The sequence below is a fragment of the Pseudomassariella vexata genome (genome assembly GCF_002105095.1).
Source record: "Pseudomassariella vexata strain CBS 129021 chromosome Unknown BCR38scaffold_11, whole genome shotgun sequence".
Taxonomy (NCBI): Eukaryota; Fungi; Ascomycota; class Sordariomycetes; order Amphisphaeriales; family Pseudomassariaceae; genus Pseudomassariella; species Pseudomassariella vexata.
The window spans coordinates 867,464-891,649 of record NW_024467966.1 but is presented as its reverse complement, the minus strand read 5'-3'; the positions used below and the strand labels follow the sequence as shown (position 1 = coordinate 891,649).

Sequence of the window (24,186 nt, the reverse complement as noted above, 5' to 3'; positions counted from 1 at the left end):
TCGAACTGCTTTCCTTAACAGCCTTGCCGCCAAATATCGAGCAGACCAAAAGAATTCAAGGGAAGCGAGTGTGAAACTGTTTACGAGGGGGATGAAGGGGGGAAAAAGGGAATGAATCAGGAAGAGAATGACACTGGCAGATCGAGATGGATAAGTGGCTACGAATGTGAGAGGCGATAGTCCCTGTAATTGTTCAACATTCAAGTTCCCTGCCCTGGAAAGCTGCGTCGCTCACCCGTGCCTGAGAGAACTAAGGAAAGGGGTGGTGGAGCTGCCGAAAAGGGTCAAATTGGGTTCGTTCAGGCGCAGGATTCGCAGGGGTTACAAGGTGGTTGGATGTTCGCTTCTGCCATCCGGATTTCAGGAGGCCGAAAGTACTGCTTAACTGCAAATCTCCATGGTGACAAGAAGGGTACTTTGTCATCCCAAGTGTCCGTAGCTGAGTATTGCGCATGTACCCGCGGCACCACTGATGGAGAAATTTCTGGAGCTTGAAGCAGCTGTCACCTCGAGCATTAAGGATAATACTTGATACTCCAGGAAGAGCTGCTAGCAAGCTCCGAGCTAAATGCTTAACTGATATGGAATATTTGTTCTCATCAAGCCACCATTGTATGTTCATTCAGAATGGAGTTTTGTGGTCTATCAACAATTTGATTACCTTAGCCTGCGAAATCAACAGTGCCTAAACAGACCAAACAAGCCAGTGAAAGAGGCAATTTGGATTACGAGTTTGTGCATTGCTTCGCCACCATGGACTCGTTATCATGTACTCGGTTAACATGACTAGCGTCGGTTTGTACGCACTTAAGTACCGCTCAAGTACCGCAGCTGCATCAGTACCGCAGCTGCATCAGTACCTGCAATACTGCCAATGAAATCTCAAAAGCTGGTTTTCGCGGCCTCCTAACGGAGTCGGTGCCCACGGCCATTCGCTGTAAAAATCAGGTTTTCGCCTTCAACGACCGCAGCCTGCTTCATCAACCAGTGAATCGAACCCCTCCAGCCTTCGTCAGCTACTAGCCACTTATGGGGATGCATTGTCAAATCATCATCGATGCAGTTTAGCAGTGCCTCGACATTCGCCTTTTCCATATTAATAAAGACAACAGGATCGCCGTCAATTCTCTGTAACCAACGAGCAAGGAGTAAAAGTCGTCGTTAGTATTCTATGCAGGAAAGCGGATCTTCCTGTAGTTCGTACCGTATCGTCTTGTGCCACCCCACTATGTATGTACTGGTCAGAAGTCTACCCCAATGCAGCGATGGCTTCTAAGAAAACGATATGGAAGGCAAAAAAGGCCACAGTGGGAAAGCAGCATGAGATGGACGCGCTACACGCGAACTGTACACAACGCCTGCTACGAAACCACGCCTCAAAGTACATGCATCTATCGACGCCCCGAGGAGAGATGATCGACAACTTCGATACCCAACCGCCAATTGCACAGTTCTAATTTGCCACTCCAGCCTGACGTTCGTTCCCAATCGATGGATCACTGGTGGAAGTTCCCGGGGTGGGTTGGTCACCGGCCGCCCGCATCCTTTCATTGTCGAGGAATCCTCCCGCCATCTGCCAACTGGCAAGCAGGAAAGTCCACTGTCCGTATCTCTCACAACCAAGCTTGTACACTTCTTCGTCAGTGGAGTCTAGAGAATTTCTGTGCGACTACACCCTGGTCACTTTTCGTACATCTGCAGGACTAAAAAAAAACGTCTAGACCAGACGGGTCGCGAAGATAGATACCGTATATGTTTAGTAGCACCGAACGCAGTGAGGAGACACACTTTGACCAGTCAAAGGCCGGCAAATGTTAGAAAACCGGACCGTTGTATGCAGGTACCGGCCGAGCGAGTGGTCTTTTTGTTCTTACATGGACCACCAGAGAGCACGCATTCATGGTTCCACCTCCTTTCATAACTCCAATGACGAAGCTGCTAATTTTGGATCAATATATCTTGCTTCTTGCATAGGAAAAACGGAGCAGTGTTCTACCTACTTGTTGGCTTCTACCTATCGGCTCTCCTCGACAAGCCGCATGTCAATATGCCTGAATCATGCGGGTTTATGATCTTGGAAACTTTCACATAAGGTCACGTCGAATACCTACAAGATACTGTACTCACTTGGGACTTGGCTAGCTGCGATTCATAGCTGACATCGTCAGCTTGGCAGATCTACTATTCACTGTTACTGCCGGGAATACACCCCCTGCTACCACTAGCGAAACTCGTGCCGACGATCTGAAGTTACCGGAAGTAACTGTAGTATTGCCTGATTTCGAACTGGATGATTTGCAGAGCTGAGAGTTCGAGTCCTGCTCGTGGGTGCGTGGACCCCGCAGCTGACAGTCTGTGTGTCCATCTGTCTCCATCCAATCTTCGGACAAGCTTCCCGTTCCCGAATGAGTTCAGGGCTGTTCAGGGGCGCGCCGACACGCGAGCGATACATCGGCTTCTGGAGAAAATCGCGGTCATGGACAACATCACGCCAGTTGGCAAAAGAGAAACGCGAGCGTCAAAACTTTACACCGCTCACTCTTTGTCACACAGTTGGCTGATCTCGAAATGATTCCAGGGTCAAGCCAAACTGTCAACGTTTCCAAGTGGGCTGCGCCTCAGACATCGTTTGCAGGCTTTTGAGGCGCCGGGGAGTTTTGCGGTGGAGTCATGGGACAGTGTCTAATGCATTCTTACTAGGGGTTTGTAACAACGCCCGGTACTTCGTAGACATGGGAACAAATGCAACGAATGGTATTGCTACACCATCGTCATCTTGCTTAGTCGCAATATTTCATATCATGCCAATTGCCGGTCTGCTTGTTATCCTTCTCAACTGGCCGTTCCTTATTAGGTCCTGTCAATGATGAAGATCAGACGGAACAACTTGCTACCACAAGTAGTATTTCTCGCCCGAATTCTAGTACATAGCTGCTTGTTTTTTTGCGGATCCCGATCTCCGACGAGAAAAGGATGCACGTGATGCTTTAATTTAGTCTCATCTCATATAATGTTGACATTGTCAAACTCTAAGCGGATCAAGGTGTAGCTGGAGATAATACACGCGGAGATGTAGGTGATGTCAATGCAAGCGATCAATCTTCATTGGCGGCTTTTCTCTGCAGCCTTCTCTGAGAACGGCTCTTTCCCATGCCTGTTCGATCCCCTAGTTATACTAAACCTACAAAATCATGGCTAGTCATAACATCCGTAGCCATCATACAGCTGAGAGATTTTTCCGTATTTCTAAGTACAGCATTACGAGTCGACCGTTAGGGCTAGGTGGACCATTTCCGCGACCGGTGTCCAAGAAGGACTCACAAAAGTCCCACAAGCGTCAGGTTCACTACACCATGTCGAAAAGCCTCGCCAAGGCGCCAAACCGATGTCCCTGGTTGCTACTTCTGACTGCTCACAAGTCGGCCCAAAACGTGATCGAGGAGAGCCTGATAGCAGCGGTAGCAGCGACAGGGACTAGCAGGCTTCGAGGACGAACAACACTCTGCAACAGACGACGGCGAGCCCGTTCTCACCTAGGACAGGGCCCTTGGACAGGAGGATGATAATCGAGCAGCTCATGATTCAATAGTCCACTACATGAGAATTCCAATAAACCTTGGAACGAGAGCTAAGCTTCAAGGCCTAAACATCGGTCGATTACTTTCCTGGTCACCTGCCATAGCTCAGAACTCGGCACTTCTCTCAATACGTAATACCCGTAGAGTTGGCCAGCTGATTCTTTTCTTTCCTAGTACACAATTGCATATATCACGTGTGGCAGCGTGGGGACGCCACCATCAATCACAAACTACAACAGACTGACCGGCGTGTCAGAAAGCAGATGGTGCCTCATCGTGCCAACAGGCCTTAGACCGGAGACTGTTTCCTAGAAATTGAAGAGACTGTTGAGGACCGTAGTATGCACCTGTACGGAGAATATCGAACCTCAGAATGCATTGAGCAGACCGGCGGGGGCAGACACAGCATCCGAAATTCCAAAGTTCCCAAGGGAATCTCCACGAAGTAGATTATAGTTTTAAGGACATATGACAAGCCGTGTAGCTGAGAATCGTCCCTCTAAATAGTGTAGGTGAGAGCATGGCAACTTCCATATTTTTTAGGAAAAGGGGCAGCAATGAGCACCATAGTGACAGGAAGAAATCTGCCTGGCTAAGCTTCAATGCCCACACGGCGGCTCAAGTTGGCACCTCCAGGGCCCCTTTATTCGTCCTCGTATATTTGAGAGAAAGCAATATCAGGGGGGCGCTGAGTAGTGGTGTTATGATAGAACACGCTATCAGTGAGTATGTATTCTTCTTATTGGCCTATACGGGATGTACACCGGCCAGACCCGTGTTGGGAGAAGGATGGGGTGTGTCGGAAGGTTTATTGAAGAGCCTCTATAAACTACAAGGCGGCGGCCTGCTGGAAGAAGTTCATCCCCTGGCGGACGTATCGCATGCGACACGACGTGAGGTCAAATATGGAAAATTGATTGCAATCGGCGTCGCCCAGCGGAAGTTTCGAGCAAAGGGGATGTGTTCGAGTGCGTCTGGTCCATCTCACTCGGCCTATGAAAGTTAGAACACACCTACATCGATGTCTCAAGAGATGGCGGTATTTCCAACATTGAACTTATCATTGCGGTGTCTTGTTAAACCACATGGTAGGACATTGCATATTGGGCCACAATGGATAGAAGGTAATTGATCCAGCCATATAGACAAGCATGTATTGTAGGTTTAGTTTATAAAAGCGCATTGTGTAAAGAGAGCTAGACACTCTACTATGCATAACAACCAATTGATAGTTTTATTTGTTTCCCGGCGCATACCTCCGCTGGACAGCGTTATGCAGATATCTCCCCAAGGAGTTCAAACAGCTCCTTTTATTCTTTGATTCCGTCTTCTTCGAATGCAGACTATGCCCACAAGCAACTCAACAACCCTAGCCTCAGCAGCACAAGCCATGACCTGCCTCCCGTATGGAGGAATACGCTTATACTCAGTACAGACTATATATGTCTTCGAAATCTTCTCATCAGTGACCGCATGATTTTCCCCCGTGACCAGGCTAGCTTGGCTCTGGTTCAATAAACCAGCGACATGCTTCTTTCTTTCCTCCTCCATCAAGGTCGTCGTAGAAGATCATATCGAAATGCGGATTCAACATCCGCATCTCACCCGACACGTGGAAGTACAATCTCCAAAACATGATTCCAGAATCCTGTTACCTCCTGTCTGTGCCAATCAGACCATCGATAGCCCTCCAGCATATGCAAACTCATCCCCCGCTGCGGAGCAGCCGCAGCAGCAAAGTACAGTATCGACTTCACACCTCCCTTAAGGCCTTGGCGGCGCGCTCGTCTACCACCTGTCCTTTCAAATTTGTTGTTGCGGGGATGCCTGCGTAGCTATGAGCGACCATCACGGCTTCCGTCCCAGTGTCAAATCGTGGGACAAGCACCCCGTCGGTGGGTTTCACGTCATCGCGGTAGGACTTACCGGTAATAAAGTCGTTTAAACGGGCCGTAGCATTAGGAGGTGCGAGTACTGTGTAGCCATAGACTCTAAGGGGGTCAATAAGGTTGCGGTAGTGAATGGGCTAGTGCTATACCCCGCGGATGAGGACTATTACAGACTTTAGAAGATGCTTGGAAGTGCTCACCGAGAGGGAGACAGAGAAAGAGAGTCTCAGACTTTGGGGCATTCATTTATACTTGCTTGTGCCTATTCGAGTCTCGCCTGGTGTCTACCCTTCGAACTGTGGTCTTTCACCTCCCTGTGAGAGTGCACATGCTGACAAGAGCTAATATACAATTCACCCATCGTACTTAATGCTCTCATATCACTTGAAGTAGTACTATTTTGCAGACATGCTGCCTTTAATTGGCACAGCACTTACCCGAGAAGAATGAGGACAGCTGATATTAGCAGATCTACCATCTGCACTTTAGCAGCTGCCTCCAACGATACGAAGCATGACCCTCAAGTACTACGGACAGCCTGAAGGCATGATGCAAAAGGGAAATATCGAGCCATTTTATACTTTGGCAGGCTCATCAACTCATGTTTGACAGCATTCGGCCTGATGATGCAGTTCTGCGACGCAGGCCTGGCGACATCGATTCAGTAGCAGGCTTCCCAGACCAAACAGCGCAGCCACATGATGTTCGCATTAAGATCGAATGAATAGGACACACATGGTAAAACGAACCCCGGAAACTGTCCAGTTGCTCTCTCCGCCAGCCGAGCCTTGGATGCTAACAGTGTGTGACTGCCGAGTCTCTTGGCTAACGGGCATGACTCCGAAGATGGGTGTCAATGACCACGTTGTATGCAACCTAGAGAATGCAAGTTTATCTGCTTGCCACCGTAATGGTACACTGTGGCATGCATGTTGAAAGCCGATTCATGAAGAGCCATGGATAGTCCTTGAAGACGAAAAAAGTGAGATTTATTGGAGGACGCAGAAGTCTACCTGAATAGTTGCATAATCGTTTGATGCAGGTACCGGACCATCCTACCTCCCCTGGTCCCTGCACTTTGCGCCGATGCGTTGTCCATAGCAACCGCATGCGCAACTCAACATTGCGAATCTCGAATTGACGCCACCAACCGCCACCAACCAAGGCATCACATGTCGCCACCGCAATCATGGCAAGACTCACGTACGACTCTAACTGCGAAGACGAAGAGCTACCGGCTCTCGAGGTGATTGCCAGGCGTGCAAAGGAAAGAAGAACAGCAACAGCGTCGAAGGAACCACCACGCGGGGCAGACAACGAGAATGCGTCGAAACAGGATAAAACATCGCAGGGAGACATCGGGAATGCAACTACTCCAGCTTCGCGTTCAAAGGGCACACCGCTACGGCGACGGAAATTAGGGAACCCACAGGCTTTGGACGGCTCTCTTTTTCAAAAATGGGCCGACGACGGATCGAGAAAGGTATCGAAGGAGACGGCGATTGAAGGAGCCTCCAAGACGAGGGTATCTCGTATGCGCATCCGAGAGACGAGAGAGAAGTCCTCGGATATTGCCCAAGTTTCCTTGGCGGCAGATTCAATGAATAACTCTTTCGAAGATGGCATTGTACCTGGGAGGAGGCACCAGTCCCAAGCCACGGCACAGGAGTCGAGGAGTGCCCAAAGCAAACCCCTGGAAAAGGCAATAAAAAGGTCGACATCTATGAAGGCAAAAGACGAGGCAGCAGACCCGAAGAGGATTGTGGAAGTGGCCCCCATCATTGCCGATAAGCCAGAGTCGAGCAGTGAGGAATCGTCCGAATCCGAATCCGAATTCGTCACGGCTTTGTCTCTGGCTACAGATTCAGATAGTTCTTTCTCCGACCTAGATGCGACACCCCCGGCGGAACGTCTGAGGAGTACTAGTGCACCGCGACTCAAAACGGTGAGGCTACTACCACCAGCCAAACAGCCAACAAAGAAGGAGGCATGCTCTACGACGCCGACAAACGAACCAATTCATCGAACTGGCAAACCGGGCAATCCAGACAAGGGGCTAGTCACACCCCAGACCCCGCCTCGTAAGACTACTAAGAATGAGAGCAAGAACTGCAAAGGGGCCAATCTCGAGGACGCGTTTGACAAACTTCGGATCTACGCCAGAGAGATGGACGAGAGCGATGATGAGAAGCCCGACACCAAGCCGGATCTGTGTCCAATAACCCCAAAGAAGACCTTGGTCCTCTCACCTGAAAAGGCGCCTAGGATTCCCATGTCGCCCTGGAAACCCGAACATAAGGAATTTTGGGACCCAGAGGTTCAGAACAAGTGGATCGACCAACACTCGCCAGCTAAGCCGAGCAGGACCAAGCCAGTGGCAGGAACTAAGGACATCAAGGTCAACCTGAAGGAAAAGTACGGCACGAGTCCCAAGAAGCGCGACGCGAAGAAGACCTTTGATCAGACCAAGGACGCGCTCGCACAACGCTTCCTCCACGAACTCGACGAGCGCATCACCGCGGGCAAGCTCACGAAACTCACGGCCTCCACCGGCGGCATACGCACGCAATGGTCGACGAGTCTTCAATCCACAGCCGGCCGCGCACACTGGAAGTGCAAAGAAGTGGTGACCATGACGCAGCTCCCCGACGGCTCCGTCAGTTCCGTCCAGGAACGCCAGCACCACGCCTTCATCGAGCTCGCCTCTAAGGTCCTGACCACCGAGGACAACCTCCTCAACACGGTGGCGCACGAGTTCTGCCACCTCGCGACATTCATGCTCGACGGCAAGCCAAAATTCGCCCACGGCGCCGAGTTCAAGGCCTGGGGCAAGAAGTGCATGGATGTGTTTGGAGACAGGGGGGTCGTTGTCACGACTAAACACAGCTACGAGATCGACTATAAGTACATCTGGCGGTGCGTCGAGTGCACGACCGAGGTGCATCGACACTCCAAAAGTGTTGATCCCGTCAAGCAGCGTTGTGGAAGGTGTCGGGGCTCGTTGGAGCAGGTTAAGCCTGTGCCGAGAGGAGGGGGCCAGGGGAAGAAGAGCGCGTATCAGGAGTTTGTGTCGAAGGAGATGAAGGTGCTGAAGGCGGAGGGGCAGAAGTTGAGCTTTAAGGATATGATGACTACGGTCGCGAGTCGATGGAAAACGCGGCAGCAGGAAGGAAAGGGGCCAAGCCCGGAGTTGGAGACCAAGGAGGTTGAAAAGAAGTTTGAGAAGCTCACGGTGGTGGATATCGTGTCTGACTAGTAGGTCTTTGGGAACTTTGGAGTATTTCTCGTCGTCCTTGCTTACGTACAGCATGCATGTCCCAGATGGGATTATCTGGGGTGGAGTTTTGGTTCTTGCATTTTACAGCATTAGACTTGTAGCCTGTACATGCATGGTAGGTAGTAATGCCCTATAGCCGAATCAACAACAATTTTTCGTCACTTTTACATGGTCCCATCTTCCTCGATATAGCTTACCATATGTTGAAGACGTATCGGCCTACATCTGTTCCCGGGAGACAGACATTCATTTAATACTGTTCCATGAAACAAAAACCAGACGAGAATATTATATCACTAGGGGAAGGAAGTAAACAAACACACCTGGGGAATTGCAAGGGAACAGGGAGAGATTTTAAAAAAAAAAGAATCCGCAAATAAGTAAGTAATATGTGTGGAGTAAGTAGCCAGTATGTAGAAAAGGGTAAGCGATTAAAATCTGTCAGCAATATTTAGTATCTAGTACTGCACTCGCTTGGAGATATACAGGTGTCCGAAATGTACCTGAAACAGCGCTGGAGGCGGGGTAAACTCTACCTATGTATATACTACGGTATCAGGCCAAAGTTTTCACCCCCTTGACAAGTACTAGTGGACCACTGTCAAGGTAACGCTATACTGATTCTTGCCTAGCCTACTCATGGTAACGAAAAGGTACTTCCACCTCTGATTCCAACTTGCTGTTAACGCGTCCTAATTATCGCGTATTCAGCAACTACAATGGGGACTAAACACCTTACAGAAGCGGATCGCCAACGAATTCGAACCCTATATTTCGACGGTGGTAAATTGAAAGCCGAAATTCACACTACTACAACGTTTTCTCTTAATCATATTCAGACAGCTATGAAGGTCCCTTCAAGCCAGGTAGCGAAGAGTTGGCGCGTGCCTAGGTGGGGCACAGTACAAACACGCAATAGAAAACTTACCCATGATACCATAGTAGTTCTTCAGATTGTCCAGACAAGCAGCATGTAGAGAATTGAACCTCACTTCCAACCCGAAATTCTACAAAATCTAATAAAAACGCCAAAAGACAAAACGCACGATTCAAAAATAATGAACATTAAAAATTCGTCGCGGACAAGATTCGAACTTGCGAGGCCGAAGCCATAAGATGGCTGAATAATCTTTGATTTATTCAAGTCTTACCCATTAACCACTCTGGCACCGCGACATGTTTGAAGAAACCAGTCGTGTTCTTATACTGTGTTGAGATTTATTGTCCATAAAGCTCCCTATATTAGGGGTTGCTTTTTCCAAGAAAGCAGTACTTCAGCGCCACATGCGCTACGTTTCACCCGTAGTAGGTACATACTTACTTACGGTCTACGGACTACAACGGTGCCTCACTATATGCTGTTGAAATTTTCAATCTTTGTCAAGACTGATCATCTGAATCTATACAGACGCGGATGCTCTGAGTGAAGTGAATTGTTGCTGCTTTTATCATAGTACTACTGTTCAATGATGGAATTGTTTCGCACATCTGCCCCGCCTACTTAGAATCTTTTACACTGTGGGAACGAACTTCAAAAGTCTGTAGTTACCTGATTTATCAACTATTTGCGACTAACGCAGAAATATATATTTGATAGATATATCCCATACCGTATGTAGTCTTTGCGAGATATTCGGGGAAGAGCTATGATCTTAGATGATGAAGGGTTGGTTCGATGGAATGTTACTCGTTTTCTGTACATATTTTGTAATATACTATACTCGTTCCGCTGGGGAAATTCGCATTGAAAGCGACAAGTGAAAACGACCAGCGGCACATTTCAAATCAACAATTGTAACGTATGTTGGAGGTATTGAACCCTTCTACTTATATCGAACCAACAACTCCCGGAGAGTCAAGTTATATGCAATCCTTCATCAATGCACAGTAAGTTGAATTTCTTATTCGAACTTTCTTTGCATTACGTCCTGAGTAGAAATTGTTCGTGTCTCATTACAGTTTCCATCCACCTTCGCTCGGTACCACACCTATGTTCAGTTCATTAGCCCCTACTGCCCTCGACTTCGCCATATCGTCCTACTCGCAACGCGTACTCAACCAATCCAATCAAGTTTTAAGGGTATCATAGCCGCAAATAATAACGATAGTCCAGAACGCAGAAAAAGTAAGGGAGGGGTATCGTGAACCCAAATGCGCCGGGGAATCCATCATGAAAGCTATTGTGGACGTTGTCCGCCTGTGTCCATGCTTCGTTTGATAGACTCAAAAACCAAGATGCACCGTCGCTCAATTCAAACACTCGTGGCTCCATTCCACGAACCCTGCAATGGGTGACCCATCTCCTTGCGCACCGCCCAGCCCTTGAGGGCTAGCACCAGAACAATCCAGGCCATGAGTAGGCCTACGAAGCCCATGGTGACGGTGTAGAAGAACATGGCGTCCAGGTTATAGTGAATCATGCCATTGATAGTATCACTGCTCTGTAGCTGAGTTAGATACTTATATCTCTTAATTTGGAGTGGTTTGAAAGCTTACGCTGGCCATGAAGATCATGCCGCCCGCAATGAGACCAAACGCCGTAAGCAGTTCAGTCGGCGGCCGAGAAGGCATCACGGAACGAGGCGGCTTCACATACAACAGCACGTAAGTTAAGCCGCGGGCGAAAGAAGCACCCGTGAGCAAGTTGCCCCATTGCTTGTGCACCATGCTTGAGATCATGGACTGTTGCGTGTGGGAGCTCATCATGATGCCCAGCAGCAGAATCACCACAGCTGGGATCGGATTGATGGAAAATTCGTACTGTCTCGGAGCTTGTAGGGCCGCGCGCTCTTCGTCACTGTACGCATGATCCGCCTGCGACAATATCGCTTCCGTAACGGTGGTGTTGAGGAGATCGCGGATATTGGTGGACTCTATGAGCATCGCTAGCAGACCGCCTCCGATGAACAGTACTGTAATCGAGATGTGCTCCAGATCCTGAGGGCTGTACTCCTTGCTCGAGTTGCCGAGATGCTCCAGGAAAATATTGGTCGATCCGTAGGTGAAGATGAGAGCACCTTCGACGAATTCAGCAGTCGGTCTCCATTTCTGGGAGCTAGGCTTCGGTCTGACGTTCCACGCCCAGCCGAGCTCTCCAAAGCTGCCAGACCATCTACCCAAAGTCAAGATACCGTACCAAAAGAAGATGCTGCCTTTTATCCAATGAGCGAGACCGCTGAATATGCCATGCCCCTCCTATCATATTGTGTTAGAGACGGTTTACGTGCGATTGTCCTCGGTTTCACTTACGAAGAAGCGCCCGTACGTAACGATACCAGTCACCAATGCAATGTAACCAAGCACGAGCATTGTTCTATCCATGAAATTGTACCCAAAAAGCAGAAGCTTCCAGGCTCGCATGGAAATCTTGCCAGCCACCTTAGCAAGTAGCGAGTCTGCCTTGGGCGGGTTCAACTCGACCGCTTTGAACTCGAGATCTTCATCTACATCGTAGTCCATTCTCCGGTCTCGCAACTCCATCGGCGAGTCCTGACCGGAAGTCGAATGCGAATGGCTGCTACGCAAAGAATCAGTATTGGGCTCGGTGCCTTGGCCGCTATCGTTGGAATGTCGATAGGTTTGCGTGTACATCGTATCGTGCTCCGCCATGTTCTCCGTCGAAACGGGTATGAAAGCCTGCGACTCTTCCTTGCCGTGTAGCTGCGGCGCATCACGACCCATGACTCCTGCCACGCGGCCGATAAGACTGATGAGAACTTGCGTCGAGACCATCCATGTTGCTATCCAGCCAATTTTGTGATGTGCGTTGTTGGGGTATAAATCGGGCGTGTTTGCGTTGTAATTGATGCCCAGCAAGACGCCCACAGCATTGGTGGCGAGGAACAGGAATTGGGTCGGAAGTGTATATCGTGATCGGGCAATCGAGAACATAAGGCCTAGGTAGGGGAAAAGGGTCAGTCTCCTAAATAGGTGTCGGTCGTCGTGAAGTTGCGCCTCTCACCTATTGGTAACACGAGGACCCAGGAAATCACCATGAGTATAATATGCGCATACATTACACCCGCATGCGCCGCGTATGAGAAATACGTCTGCGGATACGAATCCGGATCTGGTTTTGCTTCGTCGCCAGCACTTATGTCCATGTCCATATCCATGCCTCCATCGTCGCCATGCGCCAAGACCGTGGGAAGCGTGCCTACAACTGCGACGGCAGCGAGCGCCGTCAGCACTGTTCTCGTTGTCGACCTCATGGTTCAGCGAGGTCGAAGTGTCTACGTTGAAGTTTGGACGTTTGCGCAGCCGGGTATTCAACAAGTCATATCTTGTCGAACCGAATACCAAGTGAAGAGATCTCTGGCCGTTTTGCGCCGATGCTACGAACTTTTCCAGATCGAAATGAAATTGAAAGTTGCGCTTGCAGGATAAGCAAACAGTTCGACGAGTTTGTAGGAACAAGAGACAGAGATCTTCAGGGAGAGAGTGATATAAAGGTAGAGACAGGACGAAGCTCGTCTAGTCGCCGAGAAGCCAAGCGGAGGGGAAGCAACTCACGATGCATCTTGGGTGGGAAGGGAAGGTACTTAAGGTACTTGGCAGGATATAAGTTAGGAAAATGGAGCCTTGGGAGCGGCCGCGGCGCCGGCGAGGTTGGAAAGGCCGAAGGGGTGTAGTAAGTCAGACTGCCCGTGCGCATTTCCATCTACTGATCGATCGCAAATCAGTTCGCTGACGTTCGATGGTACTCGTTACAAACAATACCCACGCAGAATGGATCCGAAGCTTCCGACATCCACTATGACACAGAAATCGTCGAAAATCTAAACCGGCGGTAAGTGTGTATGATGGTGGAGAGCTGTCCCCAGGTGCAAGCTGGCTATTCCCATGTCGTTTGGAAACCGCATCATTTCTGACTTGACCCGCATACCACCACCCAGCCCTGCATGCGAGGACGCCAATCGCCTGCAACTTCGGCTTACGCTACTGGCCAATGGCGATGCATACACTTATGTACACATGTGCAAGTGTGGTGCGAGTACCGAAAGATCCGTGCTCCCCCACCTCGCGCCTGTAACAGAGCAAGAGCTTTATACAAGTGCATTTTTCTGTCAGATATCTCCGATTGTTGCCAAGGTCAGTCAGTTGTGGAACTGCGACTTACACTCCACTCCAAACCTCACACGACTGGCATCCATTTCATGCTTCGAATTCCTAAATAGCCAAACCATGCGTTTCGATTCCAGTTCTTACTCAACCCAGCTGCACTATGTTAGTCTGAGACCTCGGATCCGTGTTGGTCACAGAACTCCAGACCAAGGCTCAGGCTCATCTTGGCGCAGTTGCAAAGCCCTCCCGAGCCTCAGGTAACAGCGAATTCGAATTACCAATCTGGAAGAAACCCATCCTCCGGTAATATCGGACAGTGTAGTATGGATCGCGCGGCAGCATGGGTTGATTACTGTACACCTCATGCAGGCCGCGGGCGGTAGCGTGGTGTGATTGCCGAGCATGCCGTAGGACCAGCAAAACCTCTACAATTGTACATCAACAACACCGCGGAAATCGGCACATTCGAGAAAACGTGGCTTCTCTTTGTCGCAGACGTTTCCTTCAGGGGGGCTACGGTGGAGCTTCTTCTTTTTCTTCTTCTTCTTCTTCTTTTTCAGTACATATTAGACGATCGTGAAGGTCTAGAAACATTTCCAGTACCAAGGAAATATCATACGTTGCGAAGTGGACATGGGGGAGGGGTCTTTGGAGGGGTCTGGTTGCATATTCATGTTTCCACACGATGCTGATTCACAACCTTACGCCACCACTTCTCCAGATGACTCTACTCGTACCATCTTCCCCACCATCATACCGAAGCAAGGTGGTCGCTAAAATGGTTGTCAGATTTTCTACCCAACTCGTCGATCGACTGGTCGCAAACTTAGCTATACATAGAGGAAAGCCCGGCTCCCCGTACTATATATGATAGTAGAACGGGATTTGGAGGAGCCTCACATGTCACCATATTTGGAGTTGTAGTGGTAAACGAGCTGACCAACACCACCACCATTCACGGAGCTCATAATTCATGATATGATTTGTTACCTTTGCCGTTGCCATGGCTATTGTCCGAAACCCCCGAATTATAAGTAAAAGACATGACCAACACTCGAATAAACCAGCGACCAACCCGATCTTCTGTAACGTCTATTGGACTGAACTATTTGTTCGCTCCCGAACTGCCCGCGATAAAACTCGGAGGACGAAGTTGGATCCCAACGAGCGGCTCCGGTGCCAAATCGGACCCCGACGTTCCACCCTACTGCAGCATGCACCACTTAAATAACAGTCTTAGGCCACAATCACAGCATGCATCGCGATCTGCGACTTAAACCGTAAGCACACGCAATCTAAGCACACAGTGCCCCCACTGTCGCATTCTTATTCCCAGCATCAGCATCAGCATCATGAACAACGCTGGCGCGAAATCTTAGCGCCTAGGCTCGTCATTCCCGTTTCGCAGAAGCCGAGCAACGCCCGGTCACTTTAAAAAAAAGATTCGCCACTTCGTGGCGAAAGGTCCTTGTGTGCGCGATCCGGGGCGTTGGGCTGACTTCATGTCAACTCTATTCGCCTGCTGGAGGATGAAGTTGCAGGCGTTGAGTACAAGGCCGCCCACAAGTCAGATTTTGACAACATATTGTGCTCTTCCGTAGTGTCCATCCCATGCGTCAGTATGCTGCGGGCACGTACCAATGGCAGTTCGGGGGGCAAGCTACAAGTTGGTCCGACGAAATCGAATTGCTGGGTATAGTATGAGGTTGTATCGAGCTGCAACATCGGAATCCTTCTGACAGCCCAATCGTCTTGTACGCTGCAAGCCAAGTCAAGGCAGTGTCGACGCGTAACACAGCGTACAGTACGTAGCACTACTTATGGTAAGACCTATGCGAACTGCTGAGCAATTACATGTCTCTAATGCCGTCACATCCTGCAGTTATTCCCCCGAATCGTACAATTCCAAGTTGACAGAATACCCCGCCAAACCTAGGTTTCACCTGGTGCCTATTGATATCCAAGCCTCGTAGCCGTGTTCATGTGAAGGAAAAAGAACAACCAGCCCACTGGATCCATCCTCATCCAAAGATCAGGTTCGGAGAAAGCGGTTGTTGTGTTGCGTGGGCATATTAAGTCCGGCTGACCCGAACGGAGTCAATGTACATAGTATAGCCCGAAACGTTGTGTACAGAACAAACAAATGCTGCCGTGCTGACATGTTTAAAGCTCCTTCGTCATCATACAGGTCACATATGCCACTCGGACCAGGCAGCTGCCTACAAAGATAAGTAAGCATATCTTCGCGGAAACCATAGTGTATAATCGTCTCTTCATGTCCTCTCGTTCAGCCCGAGCCTCACAAACTTGACCGATCCTCCAGGCTCCAGCGGTCGTCTTTCCCTGGGAGTAGAACAACCTTTTTCTCAGCTTGTAACTTGCGTAGAATTTGCACCACCCCGCCCATAGCAGGAATGAATAGACTTTCGGGATAGTCCTTGTAAATGAATTTGACCAAATCCATAGCAGTCCATCCCTTGACTTGTCGCGAACCTTCAGCAGCCTTCCAAGATGTCAGAGTCTGCAAGACCTGGTCCTCCCTCTCCCTTCGGTGTGATATATACTCCCGGATCGTTGTCTTCGCATTGCGGATAACGGGACCATGGCCCGGATATGCCCGGCCCTTAACATCATCCAACTTCTCCATCTTCTCGAGACTTCGCAGATATGTTCCCAAATCTTCGAACACTGCCGTGCCGTAACCCAAGACGTTGTCACCCGTGAACAAAGCGTTCTCGTCGCGTAGGACAAATGCCATGTGGTCCGTCGTATGGCCTGGTGTGTAAACGGCTGTCAAAGTCGCCCCCTCAACCTCGAACGTCTGTCCATCTTTGATGTCCAACCAGCCCTCGTGGGGATCACACTTGTAGATCGCCGTATCCGGGGAATGCTCCAATAAATCACCAGCTCCCTGAATGTGGTCGTGATGCCAATGTGTCAGCAGTGCGCTCTTGATCGTGGCCTGCTCGTCTGCTAGAGTCTTTTTCAATGCCGCAATCCATGAAGGCTTGCCTTCGCCAGTGTCAATGAGGAGTCTCGTCGATCCAGTGCCTAGGAGATAGGTATTCGTCCCTTGAAGTGTGAACTTGCCCGAGTTTCCACCAAGGATGCGAATGCAAGTTGGGCTGAGGCGTTCGACCTCCGGTAGGGAAATGAGTTGCGCTGCCATTTTCTTGATGGTCACAGATGTAGCTCGAAGAGCTTTCATGCCCACTTGAGCCGCTGGTCACTGAGAATCGGGGGTACCGAATGCGTATGCCCCACGGGGTTCTTACAGTAAGTCAATAGAGTCAGCGATAATTGTAACAAATACACAACTCAGGTGTTAGTCGAGGAGTGGATGCTGAGACCGATATCAAGTATTGGCAGGAAGTAATGAAGATCGGAGTCACAAGTAATAAAGCGTTGGTTCAATATGCATTATAGGCAGGCAGTAAGCTGCAGACTGAGCAGCGGAACGCCGGATAACGTTTGGTGCTTACCCCAATAAAGTACTCGAGAAAAAAGACACGGCTGTGACGATACCGAGGTTGTAAATCGGTCGTCATAGAGCATTTGTATCACAAATCAAACGCATTTGCAGATTGCCAGAGATTGGGGTTGGTCGGTGGTCGGTCAGTTTAAGCTCCTTGTCAAAGCTAGGATGAACCCCTGAAGCTCAGCCGCTAGTGTCCGGATAAGGCGTTAATCACGTTAATCAGGTGCTGATAACAGAATTTCCAGCGCCTTGCAGCAGTGATGAACGAACAGGTCGACTGAGCCGAGTTGCTGTTGGATTGGAAGAGCCATCTTCACCCAACTTACAACGGCATTGGAAATAGAGTATTTACTGTAAGTGATTGACAGAACATCTAAATTTTCAAGTCATTATGTATATCCTGGGCACGATTGCTGACGATACCCTGCCCTCAGAGCTTCGATCGCACCCCAATCTCACGAGACACCCCCCCCCCCCCCCAAACGTAGCCGCGCCTTGCTCTCCAACGCGGCTTCCCCTCGACCGGCGTTGATGACCAGCCCCTTCCCCTTGCGATTGAAACAGTTTCTTGCCTCATTGCGAAATTGTTTCTAAACCATCGCTTCAATAAGAGATTGCTGCGCTGCCATTCGCAGTTCCGCCAAGTTGCATTGTCCTCCACAACTGTGCTAGCCCTACCGATTGTACCTTATCAAGATCCTGAACAATCGGCCACTTCCCGCGCCAACGAGCTATTGCGAGGCAGCTATTCCGATTTCAAACCTTCCCCTGCACACTTATACCTGCATGCCACTTTGACAACATGGCTGCTAGACCGGCAACACCAGCATCGCCCAAGAATGTGCGAATAAAGCCTCCCCAGCCTGGGACGCCTCTGTTTGGCTGTGGTCAGTAAATCATTCCGTGCCCTGCCGGCCGAGCTAACGTGTGCAATAGAACATGTACAGCTTCTGCTTTCGAATAGTCCAGAAGTAATGAATAGTTCCATCTCATACTATAAGATGCTACTGAGAGTCATCTTCGACAATTCGCCCCTCGTGCCTCAAACGTCGAAGAGCCCGGAGAATGTGGTGACCACGTCACTTACGTCCAACTACCTCTGTTTACAATGCTCTACGATTGTTCCCGAGGAAGACCGCACAAAACACGGGCAAAAGAAAAGCCACCGATTCTACGTGGATTCCAGGAGCGGTGCTCTCTTCTGTCAGTTCTGCGAGGACTTCGTATGGGATCCAACTCTCGAGGAATTGAGAGTAAGAAAAATAGGCACAGGATCCTTCACCAGTAAGTTGATTTTCTTTCACATATACTGGAGCAGCTAGTGCATTGGAAGCTGGGATTATTCGCGCAACTTTACATGCAAGTGGACATTTAGTGACGGGAACAGGCCGCAAACGAAAGCATGAAGAAATGTTCTCGGATCCCGTCAAGGAGGATCCGCGCTACATTTCTACGAACACGAATGTGGCATCCTGCAGAGCAGATGGGCTCCGGGGTATTTACAATGCTGGTGCCACGTGCTACCAAAATGTGGTGCTTCAAAGTTTCCTCCACAACCCTCTACTCAGAAACTTCTACCTCAGCGATGGTCACCAGAGCGGGGATTGCCAAATATCGCATTGTCTGAGTTGCGCCATGGACGACATGTTCCAAGACTTCTACGCCCAGGAATCGACAAATGGTTACACGGCGGCAAATATCCTCTCTGGCTTCTGGATCAGCGAAAAGAAGGCGTTCGAGAACCTTGTTACTACCAAGGAGCAAGACGCCCATGAATTCTTTCAGTTCCTGGCTGAGGAATTGCACGAGAGAAATGGTGATGGCAGGAGACCAGAAACGGGAAGCGAGCACACTTGCAACTGTATCATCCACCAAACATTCTACGGAAAGCTCCAGCGTCAGACGACATGCCAAAATTGTGGTGGCGTTACGAACGCAGTTGAATCCTTCCTTGATCTGAGCTTAGGGCTAGAGAACTTGACTCAAAAGAGGGGAAAGAAGGCGTTGAGAAGCACCTTGACTCTTCAAGAATGTCTCGACGAAGAGTACATCAAGTCAGACAAGTGCGAGTACCGCTGTCGGAACTGCGAGACAACACAGCAGGCGCGTAGAGATCACAGTATAAAGCTGTTGCCAAACGTGTTGTCCATACAACTCAAGGTAATACTAGTGATACCTTTTACTGCCCAATGTTGAAGAGTGAATACTGACCGTTAACCTATAGAGATTTGAGTTCAAGCAAAGCAGCAAAAACTCGGGTTCATCCAAGATCGAAACCCCAGTCCGCTTTCCCTTGCAGCTTAACATGCTGCCCTACACAACACGTGGAAGATCGCCAGACGCCCGTGAGAACCAGGAGCTAAACCGGTCGTGCACATATGACCTCTTGAGTGTCGTGGTCCACGTTGGCGAGATCGACACAGGTATGCCCTGCCACCCATCCTTCGGAAGCTGGCAAGTTGATATTGACATTTCTCAGGCCATTACCTTTCCTACTGCCGAGTAGGCGAGCAATGGTTTGTATTTAATGACCACAAAGTTGAGCTAGCCAACAAATCGGTAGTTCTGAGCGCAAACGCCTATCTCCTCTTCTACATCATCCGCTCCCTAACCTGAACGAAGAGTTAGGTTGCTGGTGAAAAGGATGCGAGGGCCACAGAACTCGCATTGATTGACTGCATGGGAAGTATATCTCTGTAAGGTGCATTGCTTCCGTCGGCTTAGGATAGAGAATAGTAGTATCTGTGGCAACGCCAAAAGAGTCGAACCCAAAGTGTTATATGTGACATCACCGTATGCCTTGCATCTAATCATGAGAAGTTTGAACCTGTATAGTTTGTGATATGAGGATTGTGGTTACTCCTGTGAAGGGCTATGTCAGTCCGGGAAAACTTCAACTGAGATGCCCGATTTTCTGAGCCAGAGCCAAAAATGTCTTTGGCCACATGGTTCTTTTCAGTTGCCCACATCAGGATCAATGTGACACATGCACAACGACCCGGGACTCCGGCTTTTATAAGAGCGTATGGTAACGCAGAATGAAAGGAAACAGATATATGACGATGGACAATGACTACAGAGTACCATACTGAGTCTTTCCCATGCTCAACCTAGCACTTTGATGGAATAATCAGCATGCTCGCAAGTTCATTCATTTCCTTGGTGGTCGAAGTAGGATGAATGCAGATTGATGGGAGCTATTCCACAGTTTCCCAGGGTGTTCCATGCTTGACCGGGTATAATGAGGCCACCCATTATGCAGGAGGGTATAACTCCCCGGTTTTCTACAAAACTCCCAATGAAAATGCTTGGGATCATGATTGAAGCAACAGGAGCGGATATACCGAAATAGACGACAGTATGACATTGTAGATGCCGTTTCTATGCTTAAAACAAACACTTGTCAAAGGGTGAAGAAGTAGCAAAGAGTTTTGTCATTTGCTGCTTCCTTTCCAACCTTGGCCACTTCCGTCGTATCCAGTCGATGGCAACAGACAAGCCTTTCGCAGCAGCTTTGAAGTACTTCATGGCTCTACGTTAGGTGGTATATGCTGGCAAAGAGTTTACCTCGGGTATACTTGGGCCCTTGCACTTTGACACCAACTATGTATTCACTGTACGCTTAAACAGTCAAGCAGGCTCACATCTGTCATCGATCCAACTCATCAGATATGACCATCTACAGGGAGTAATTCCAGCACCCATTTCCTCATAAGGGGTGACGTCATCCCTTTGCCCCCTTTCGTTCGCTCACTCATTTACTTTCCATACCCACGCCCTGCGCATCCTTCCTCTCCCCCGACAGAACAGGCTTCCCCCACTTCCACGCCTCGCCCTCAAAATTAGCATAGCAGTAAAACTCGTTGCTCAACCCCCGCGCGTGTGTTGGCTCGTACGTCGTCGTCTGCAGCCCGAACGACTTATACACCTTGGTCACAATGGGCTCCATACGCTCGCCTGTGCAAACGATGAGTCGCGGGGAGGGCTCGGGGGTGGTGTGGGGTTTGGCGAGCCAGCGGATGGTCAGGGCTGCTGTTGGAGTTGTTAGTTCGTTTGGTGAGTTGGGTATAGGTATGATGGTAGATGTGAAAAGAGGTGCATAGGTATATATACCTTTGGTCTGTGTGTCCTCATTCAGGAACGGTGGGTCGCAGATCATGCGGTCTGCGCAGCCTTTCAGTTCAGCTAGGGAGGATGTGAGTCAGTCATGTTATGTCACTACGATGCATGGCCTAGATATATAGATAGGGGAAGACTCACGAGGTAGCTTGAACGGCTCGTTCAGATCATAAAAGATGAACTCAGACCCAAAGACGTTGAAGCGGTTATCGTGCTCCAGGAGATACAGTTTTGGCTTGGGGGCATCGGGTCCTGCTTGGTTCTGAGAAAAAGAGTTCAGCCAGTAGGTTTCCTGATAGTATTCTCATTGAACAGATACAAGTCATGCTTTTCTCAGTTAAACGTTGAGATGAAAGTATAGTAGGCAGAAGGCAGAAGAAGCAGGAAGCAGAATAACTTGGAACGTAACTCACTACCAAATTCCTCAACTGAACAAACACACTCGGCGCCGACACAACCACAAGCGTCATGTCCGGCGTCGCGCCATTAAGCAGCTGCTTCGCAAGGAGAGATGCGGTCTCTTCCGAGTACTGCATTCGAAACATTTACAATTAGCAAACTTCGCTCACTCCATACGTCGTCAAGGTGATGTAATGCAGCGCAACCGAAGGCACGGCCAAATGGGGACTCATACCCAAAACTGACTCTCCTGCCAGTCTTCCGAGAAGGACTCAATTGTGAGCGGCTTGCCTGACTTTGCATTCTCCTCTGCCTCGGCGTTAAGCTTCTCAAACTTGGCCGTGTGGGCGTCGCGTTCAGCGTAGAATTGCTTCAGCGCATCGAGAGCATGGCCCGAAAGAGTTCTGGTTTGGGCATATTAGAAAAATACTGGGGACAACACAGGTTGGCCTTACATGGGTTCGTCGTCACTGTCTGACATTTTGAGAGTCGATGATGTCGGGTGAATTTGATTTTTTACGTTGCCAGCTTGAAAACAATTTTTTGGAGTCACAAGTTCGGCCACAAAGTTCATCGGCAGAAACTCTTGAGATGCCGCCGAAAGGTCGAAAACTTCCCAACCAATACAACGGCCCCGGAATCAATCATGTACACTTTTCGAACTGGAAATTGAGGCAAGGAGGCAAGGAAACTCTGAGTCTAGTGTATATGTACAGTGCAATCGAGTTTTTCTCATTTACCCGTAGTAGACGCGCTTGCGAAAGGTGCTTCTTCATAGTTCATCCAGCACATGGATATACTTCTTGTCTTCCAGCTTCTCCTTTTCTGTTGCGGGCGGTAAATCATAGAATGACGAGCTACGGAATCCTTGCTGTGATAGTATTAGTTTCGACACCCCATGAAATTGCACGGTGTATGCTTACCAAGTAGTGGTATGTATAATCGCTAATCTCTCCAAGGTTTTCCATTCCCAGGTCCTTGAACGTCTTTGCCGTCTCATCAATCTGCTGGTCGACGAATTCCTTGTCGATTTCCTCTGCGGACATGATTGGCCACCAAAGAACGCGGTTCAGGATTGCCGCAATGGGCTTCAACACAGCCTTCGGCAGGTTGATGTGCCTGCGCTTCTTGAAGATTTCGCGGTCTACCATCTCAGCGATCTCTTCTGTCGAGTAATTCTTAGGGCCATAGAGCTCGTATGTCTGTCCAGCCGTAGTGTCGTCGTACAGCATGATTTCAAGAGCCCGACCAACGTCGATAGACTATGTACGTCAGTGTCTCGTCCCCTATTTACCAGCATTCCCACTGTAGACTCACATGCACTGGCCAATATCGCTCTTGCATGTTGTTGGATGTGAACAGGTTGGTAACACCAGCCAGTCTCAGGAGAAGCCTGTCCTCGAATCCGAACAGAGGTGCTGGTCTGACTATGGTGGTCTCCGGGAAGATGCTGCGGGCAACCTGTTCTCCAAGACCCTTTGTGCGGAAGAACTCAACGGACGAGTTGGGGTCGGCATTATACGACGAGACGTGGATGTAGCGATCGACATCGTACTTCGCAACAGCTTCGCATATTCGCTCCGTTCCCTCGACATGCACATCCTCGAGGCTGTAGTTCTTGGTTGGGTATTCACGGCCGACCAAATTGTAGACCACATCGGAATGTCGAACGCTGGCTTCGATGGATTCGGTGTTGTATAGGTCGTATTCGAGAAAGTGTACACGGCCCAGGTCACCCGTAACTTTGAGATGGCGCTTGGCCATCTCCTCTCGGTATGGGATTACAACCTGACATCCTTGACGAGCTGCACCAATATAGTCAGTTCCATTCTTCGTCCCCTGGGTGATAATCACTCGTACCTAATCGGTTGACAATGTATCGTCCAAGCTGCCCCGTTGCGCCAAATACCGTAGCAGTGTGGCCTGCAAGTGAAGCGGATTAGAGCAGCATTCAAATGCGCATCATCGACACGTACCTCCAAGTGATGATCTGTAAAAGAGAAGTAGTTAGCACTGAGCCGATTGGCGACACCAAGTCCCTTGAAAGCCATACCGTCCACCCTGAGTTCGTAGAATTGGCTTCCCGGTGCGAGTGATGGTGATGTCGGAGATGGGACGTCGTTGAACAAAGTTGAGCGCAATCCGTCGGCTGGACCGCACAGCGGTTGGGAAGGAGGCCATTCTTGCGGAATTGGGGTGTTGCAAAGACGACGGCAGCCTTTCCAATTCCCAATTGAGCTGGCGATGTTTAAGCCTGGTCGTAGCGGATGAGCTCACTTGCAACTGCGTCCCGGTTGCCACTTTCTCAGGACTGGCAAGCAGCTGTTCCAATCGCCGTCAGGTGATTTCTAAACTTCAAAGGAAGCTCTAGCCACAGCGCTT

At 49.5% G+C, this 24,186-nt stretch overlaps 7 protein-coding genes and 1 non-coding gene across 8 annotated transcripts; 2 read left to right on the top strand and 6 right to left on the bottom strand.

Moving 5' to 3' along the window:
* Nucleotides 1–7,634: 7,634 nt before the first annotated feature.
* On the top strand, nt 7,635–8,723 carry BCR38DRAFT_349207 (SprT-like family-domain-containing protein; the record flags this gene model as incomplete). The annotated part of the gene is made up of 1 exon (XM_040856473.1): nt 7,635–8,723. The coding sequence occupies one exon, from the start codon at nt 7,635–7,637 to the stop codon at nt 8,721–8,723; it is 1,089 nt and encodes a 362-aa protein (XP_040712954.1).
* Nucleotides 8,724–9,818: 1,095 nt separating this feature from the next.
* Nucleotides 9,819–9,920, bottom strand: BCR38DRAFT_t255. The gene has a single exon. It is a non-coding gene; the product is annotated as a tRNA-Ser (tRNA).
* Nucleotides 9,921–10,996: 1,076 nt separating this feature from the next.
* Nucleotides 10,997–12,955, bottom strand: BCR38DRAFT_348666 (uncharacterized protein; the record flags this gene model as incomplete). The annotated part of the gene is made up of 4 exons (XM_040856444.1): nt 10,997–11,185; nt 11,241–11,939; nt 11,994–12,640; nt 12,706–12,955. 4 exons carry the CDS (start codon nt 12,953–12,955, stop codon nt 10,997–10,999), a joined length of 1,785 nt encoding a protein of 594 aa, XP_040712953.1.
* BCR38DRAFT_45653 (uncharacterized protein) lies at nt 12,887–13,495 on the bottom strand. Its single transcript, XM_040861924.1, has 2 exons — nt 13,257–13,495; nt 12,887–13,118 (listed from the first exon to the last, which is right to left on the bottom strand). Exons 1-2 carry the CDS (start codon nt 13,402–13,404, stop codon nt 13,021–13,023), a joined length of 246 nt encoding a protein of 81 aa, XP_040712952.1. The 5' UTR covers nt 13,405–13,495; the 3' UTR covers nt 12,887–13,020.
* Nucleotides 13,496–16,107: 2,612 nt separating this feature from the next.
* Nucleotides 16,108–16,977, bottom strand: BCR38DRAFT_411848 (metallo-beta-lactamase domain-containing protein; the record flags this gene model as incomplete). The annotated part of the gene is made up of 1 exon (XM_040858616.1): nt 16,108–16,977. The coding sequence occupies one exon, from the start codon at nt 16,975–16,977 to the stop codon at nt 16,108–16,110; it is 870 nt and encodes a 289-aa protein (XP_040712951.1).
* Nucleotides 16,978–18,088: 1,111 nt separating this feature from the next.
* Nucleotides 18,089–19,902, top strand: BCR38DRAFT_459729 (uncharacterized protein; the record flags this gene model as incomplete). Its single annotated transcript, XM_040862327.1, has 5 exons — nt 18,089–18,173; nt 18,223–18,570; nt 18,674–19,446; nt 19,511–19,709; nt 19,766–19,902. 5 exons carry the CDS (start codon nt 18,089–18,091, stop codon nt 19,900–19,902), a joined length of 1,542 nt encoding a protein of 513 aa, XP_040712950.1.
* Nucleotides 19,903–20,805: 903 nt separating this feature from the next.
* On the bottom strand, nt 20,806–22,325 carry BCR38DRAFT_442324 (N(6)-adenine-specific DNA methyltransferase). The gene is made up of 6 exons (XM_040860804.1): nt 22,260–22,325; nt 22,040–22,208; nt 21,819–21,935; nt 21,547–21,667; nt 21,400–21,471; nt 20,806–21,318 (listed from the first exon to the last, which is right to left on the bottom strand). Exons 1-6 carry the CDS (start codon nt 22,283–22,285, stop codon nt 21,041–21,043), a joined length of 783 nt encoding a protein of 260 aa, XP_040712949.1. The 5' UTR covers nt 22,286–22,325; the 3' UTR covers nt 20,806–21,040.
* BCR38DRAFT_442320 (uncharacterized protein) lies at nt 22,326–24,105 on the bottom strand. The gene is made up of 6 exons (XM_040860803.1): nt 23,858–24,105; nt 23,781–23,794; nt 23,665–23,727; nt 23,122–23,609; nt 22,728–23,066; nt 22,326–22,675 (listed from the first exon to the last, which is right to left on the bottom strand). Exons 1-6 carry the CDS (start codon nt 23,983–23,985, stop codon nt 22,577–22,579), a joined length of 1,131 nt encoding a protein of 376 aa, XP_040712948.1. The 5' UTR covers nt 23,986–24,105; the 3' UTR covers nt 22,326–22,576.
* Nucleotides 24,106–24,186: the final 81 nt, after the last annotated feature.

What these genes read in the sequence shown, in the direction of transcription:
- BCR38DRAFT_45653 (XM_040861924.1), bottom strand. Translation starts at nt 13,404, where the DNA reads ATGGAAATGCGCACGGGCAGTCTGACTTACTACACCCCTTCGGCCTTT. An exon ending in CTTCCCACCCAAGATGCATC is followed by an intron (nt 13,119 to 13,256) that starts GTGAGTTGCTTC and finishes TTATCCTGCAAG; the next exon opens with CGCAACTTTCAATTTCATTT.
- BCR38DRAFT_442324 (XM_040860804.1), bottom strand. Translation starts at nt 22,285, where the DNA reads ATGTCAGACAGTGACGACGAACCCAT. An exon ending in GGCAGGAGAGTCAGTTTTGG is followed by an intron (nt 21,936 to 22,039) that starts GTATGAGTCCCC and finishes TTTCGAATGCAG; the next exon opens with TACTCGGAAGAGACCGCATC. An exon ending in TGAGGACACACAGACCAAAG is followed by an intron (nt 21,319 to 21,399) that starts GTATATATACCT and finishes CAACTCCAACAG; the next exon opens with CAGCCCTGACCATCCGCTGG.
- BCR38DRAFT_442320 (XM_040860803.1), bottom strand. Translation starts at nt 23,985, where the DNA reads ATGGCCTCCTTCCCAACCGCTGTGCGGTCCAGCCGACGGATTGCGCTC. An exon ending in AGCGATATTGGCCAGTGCAT is followed by an intron (nt 23,067 to 23,121) that starts GTGAGTCTACAG and finishes TGACGTACATAG; the next exon opens with TCTATCGACGTTGGTCGGGC. An exon ending in ATTATACATACCACTACTTG is followed by an intron (nt 22,676 to 22,727) that starts GTAAGCATACAC and finishes ATACTATCACAG; the next exon opens with CAAGGATTCCGTAGCTCGTC.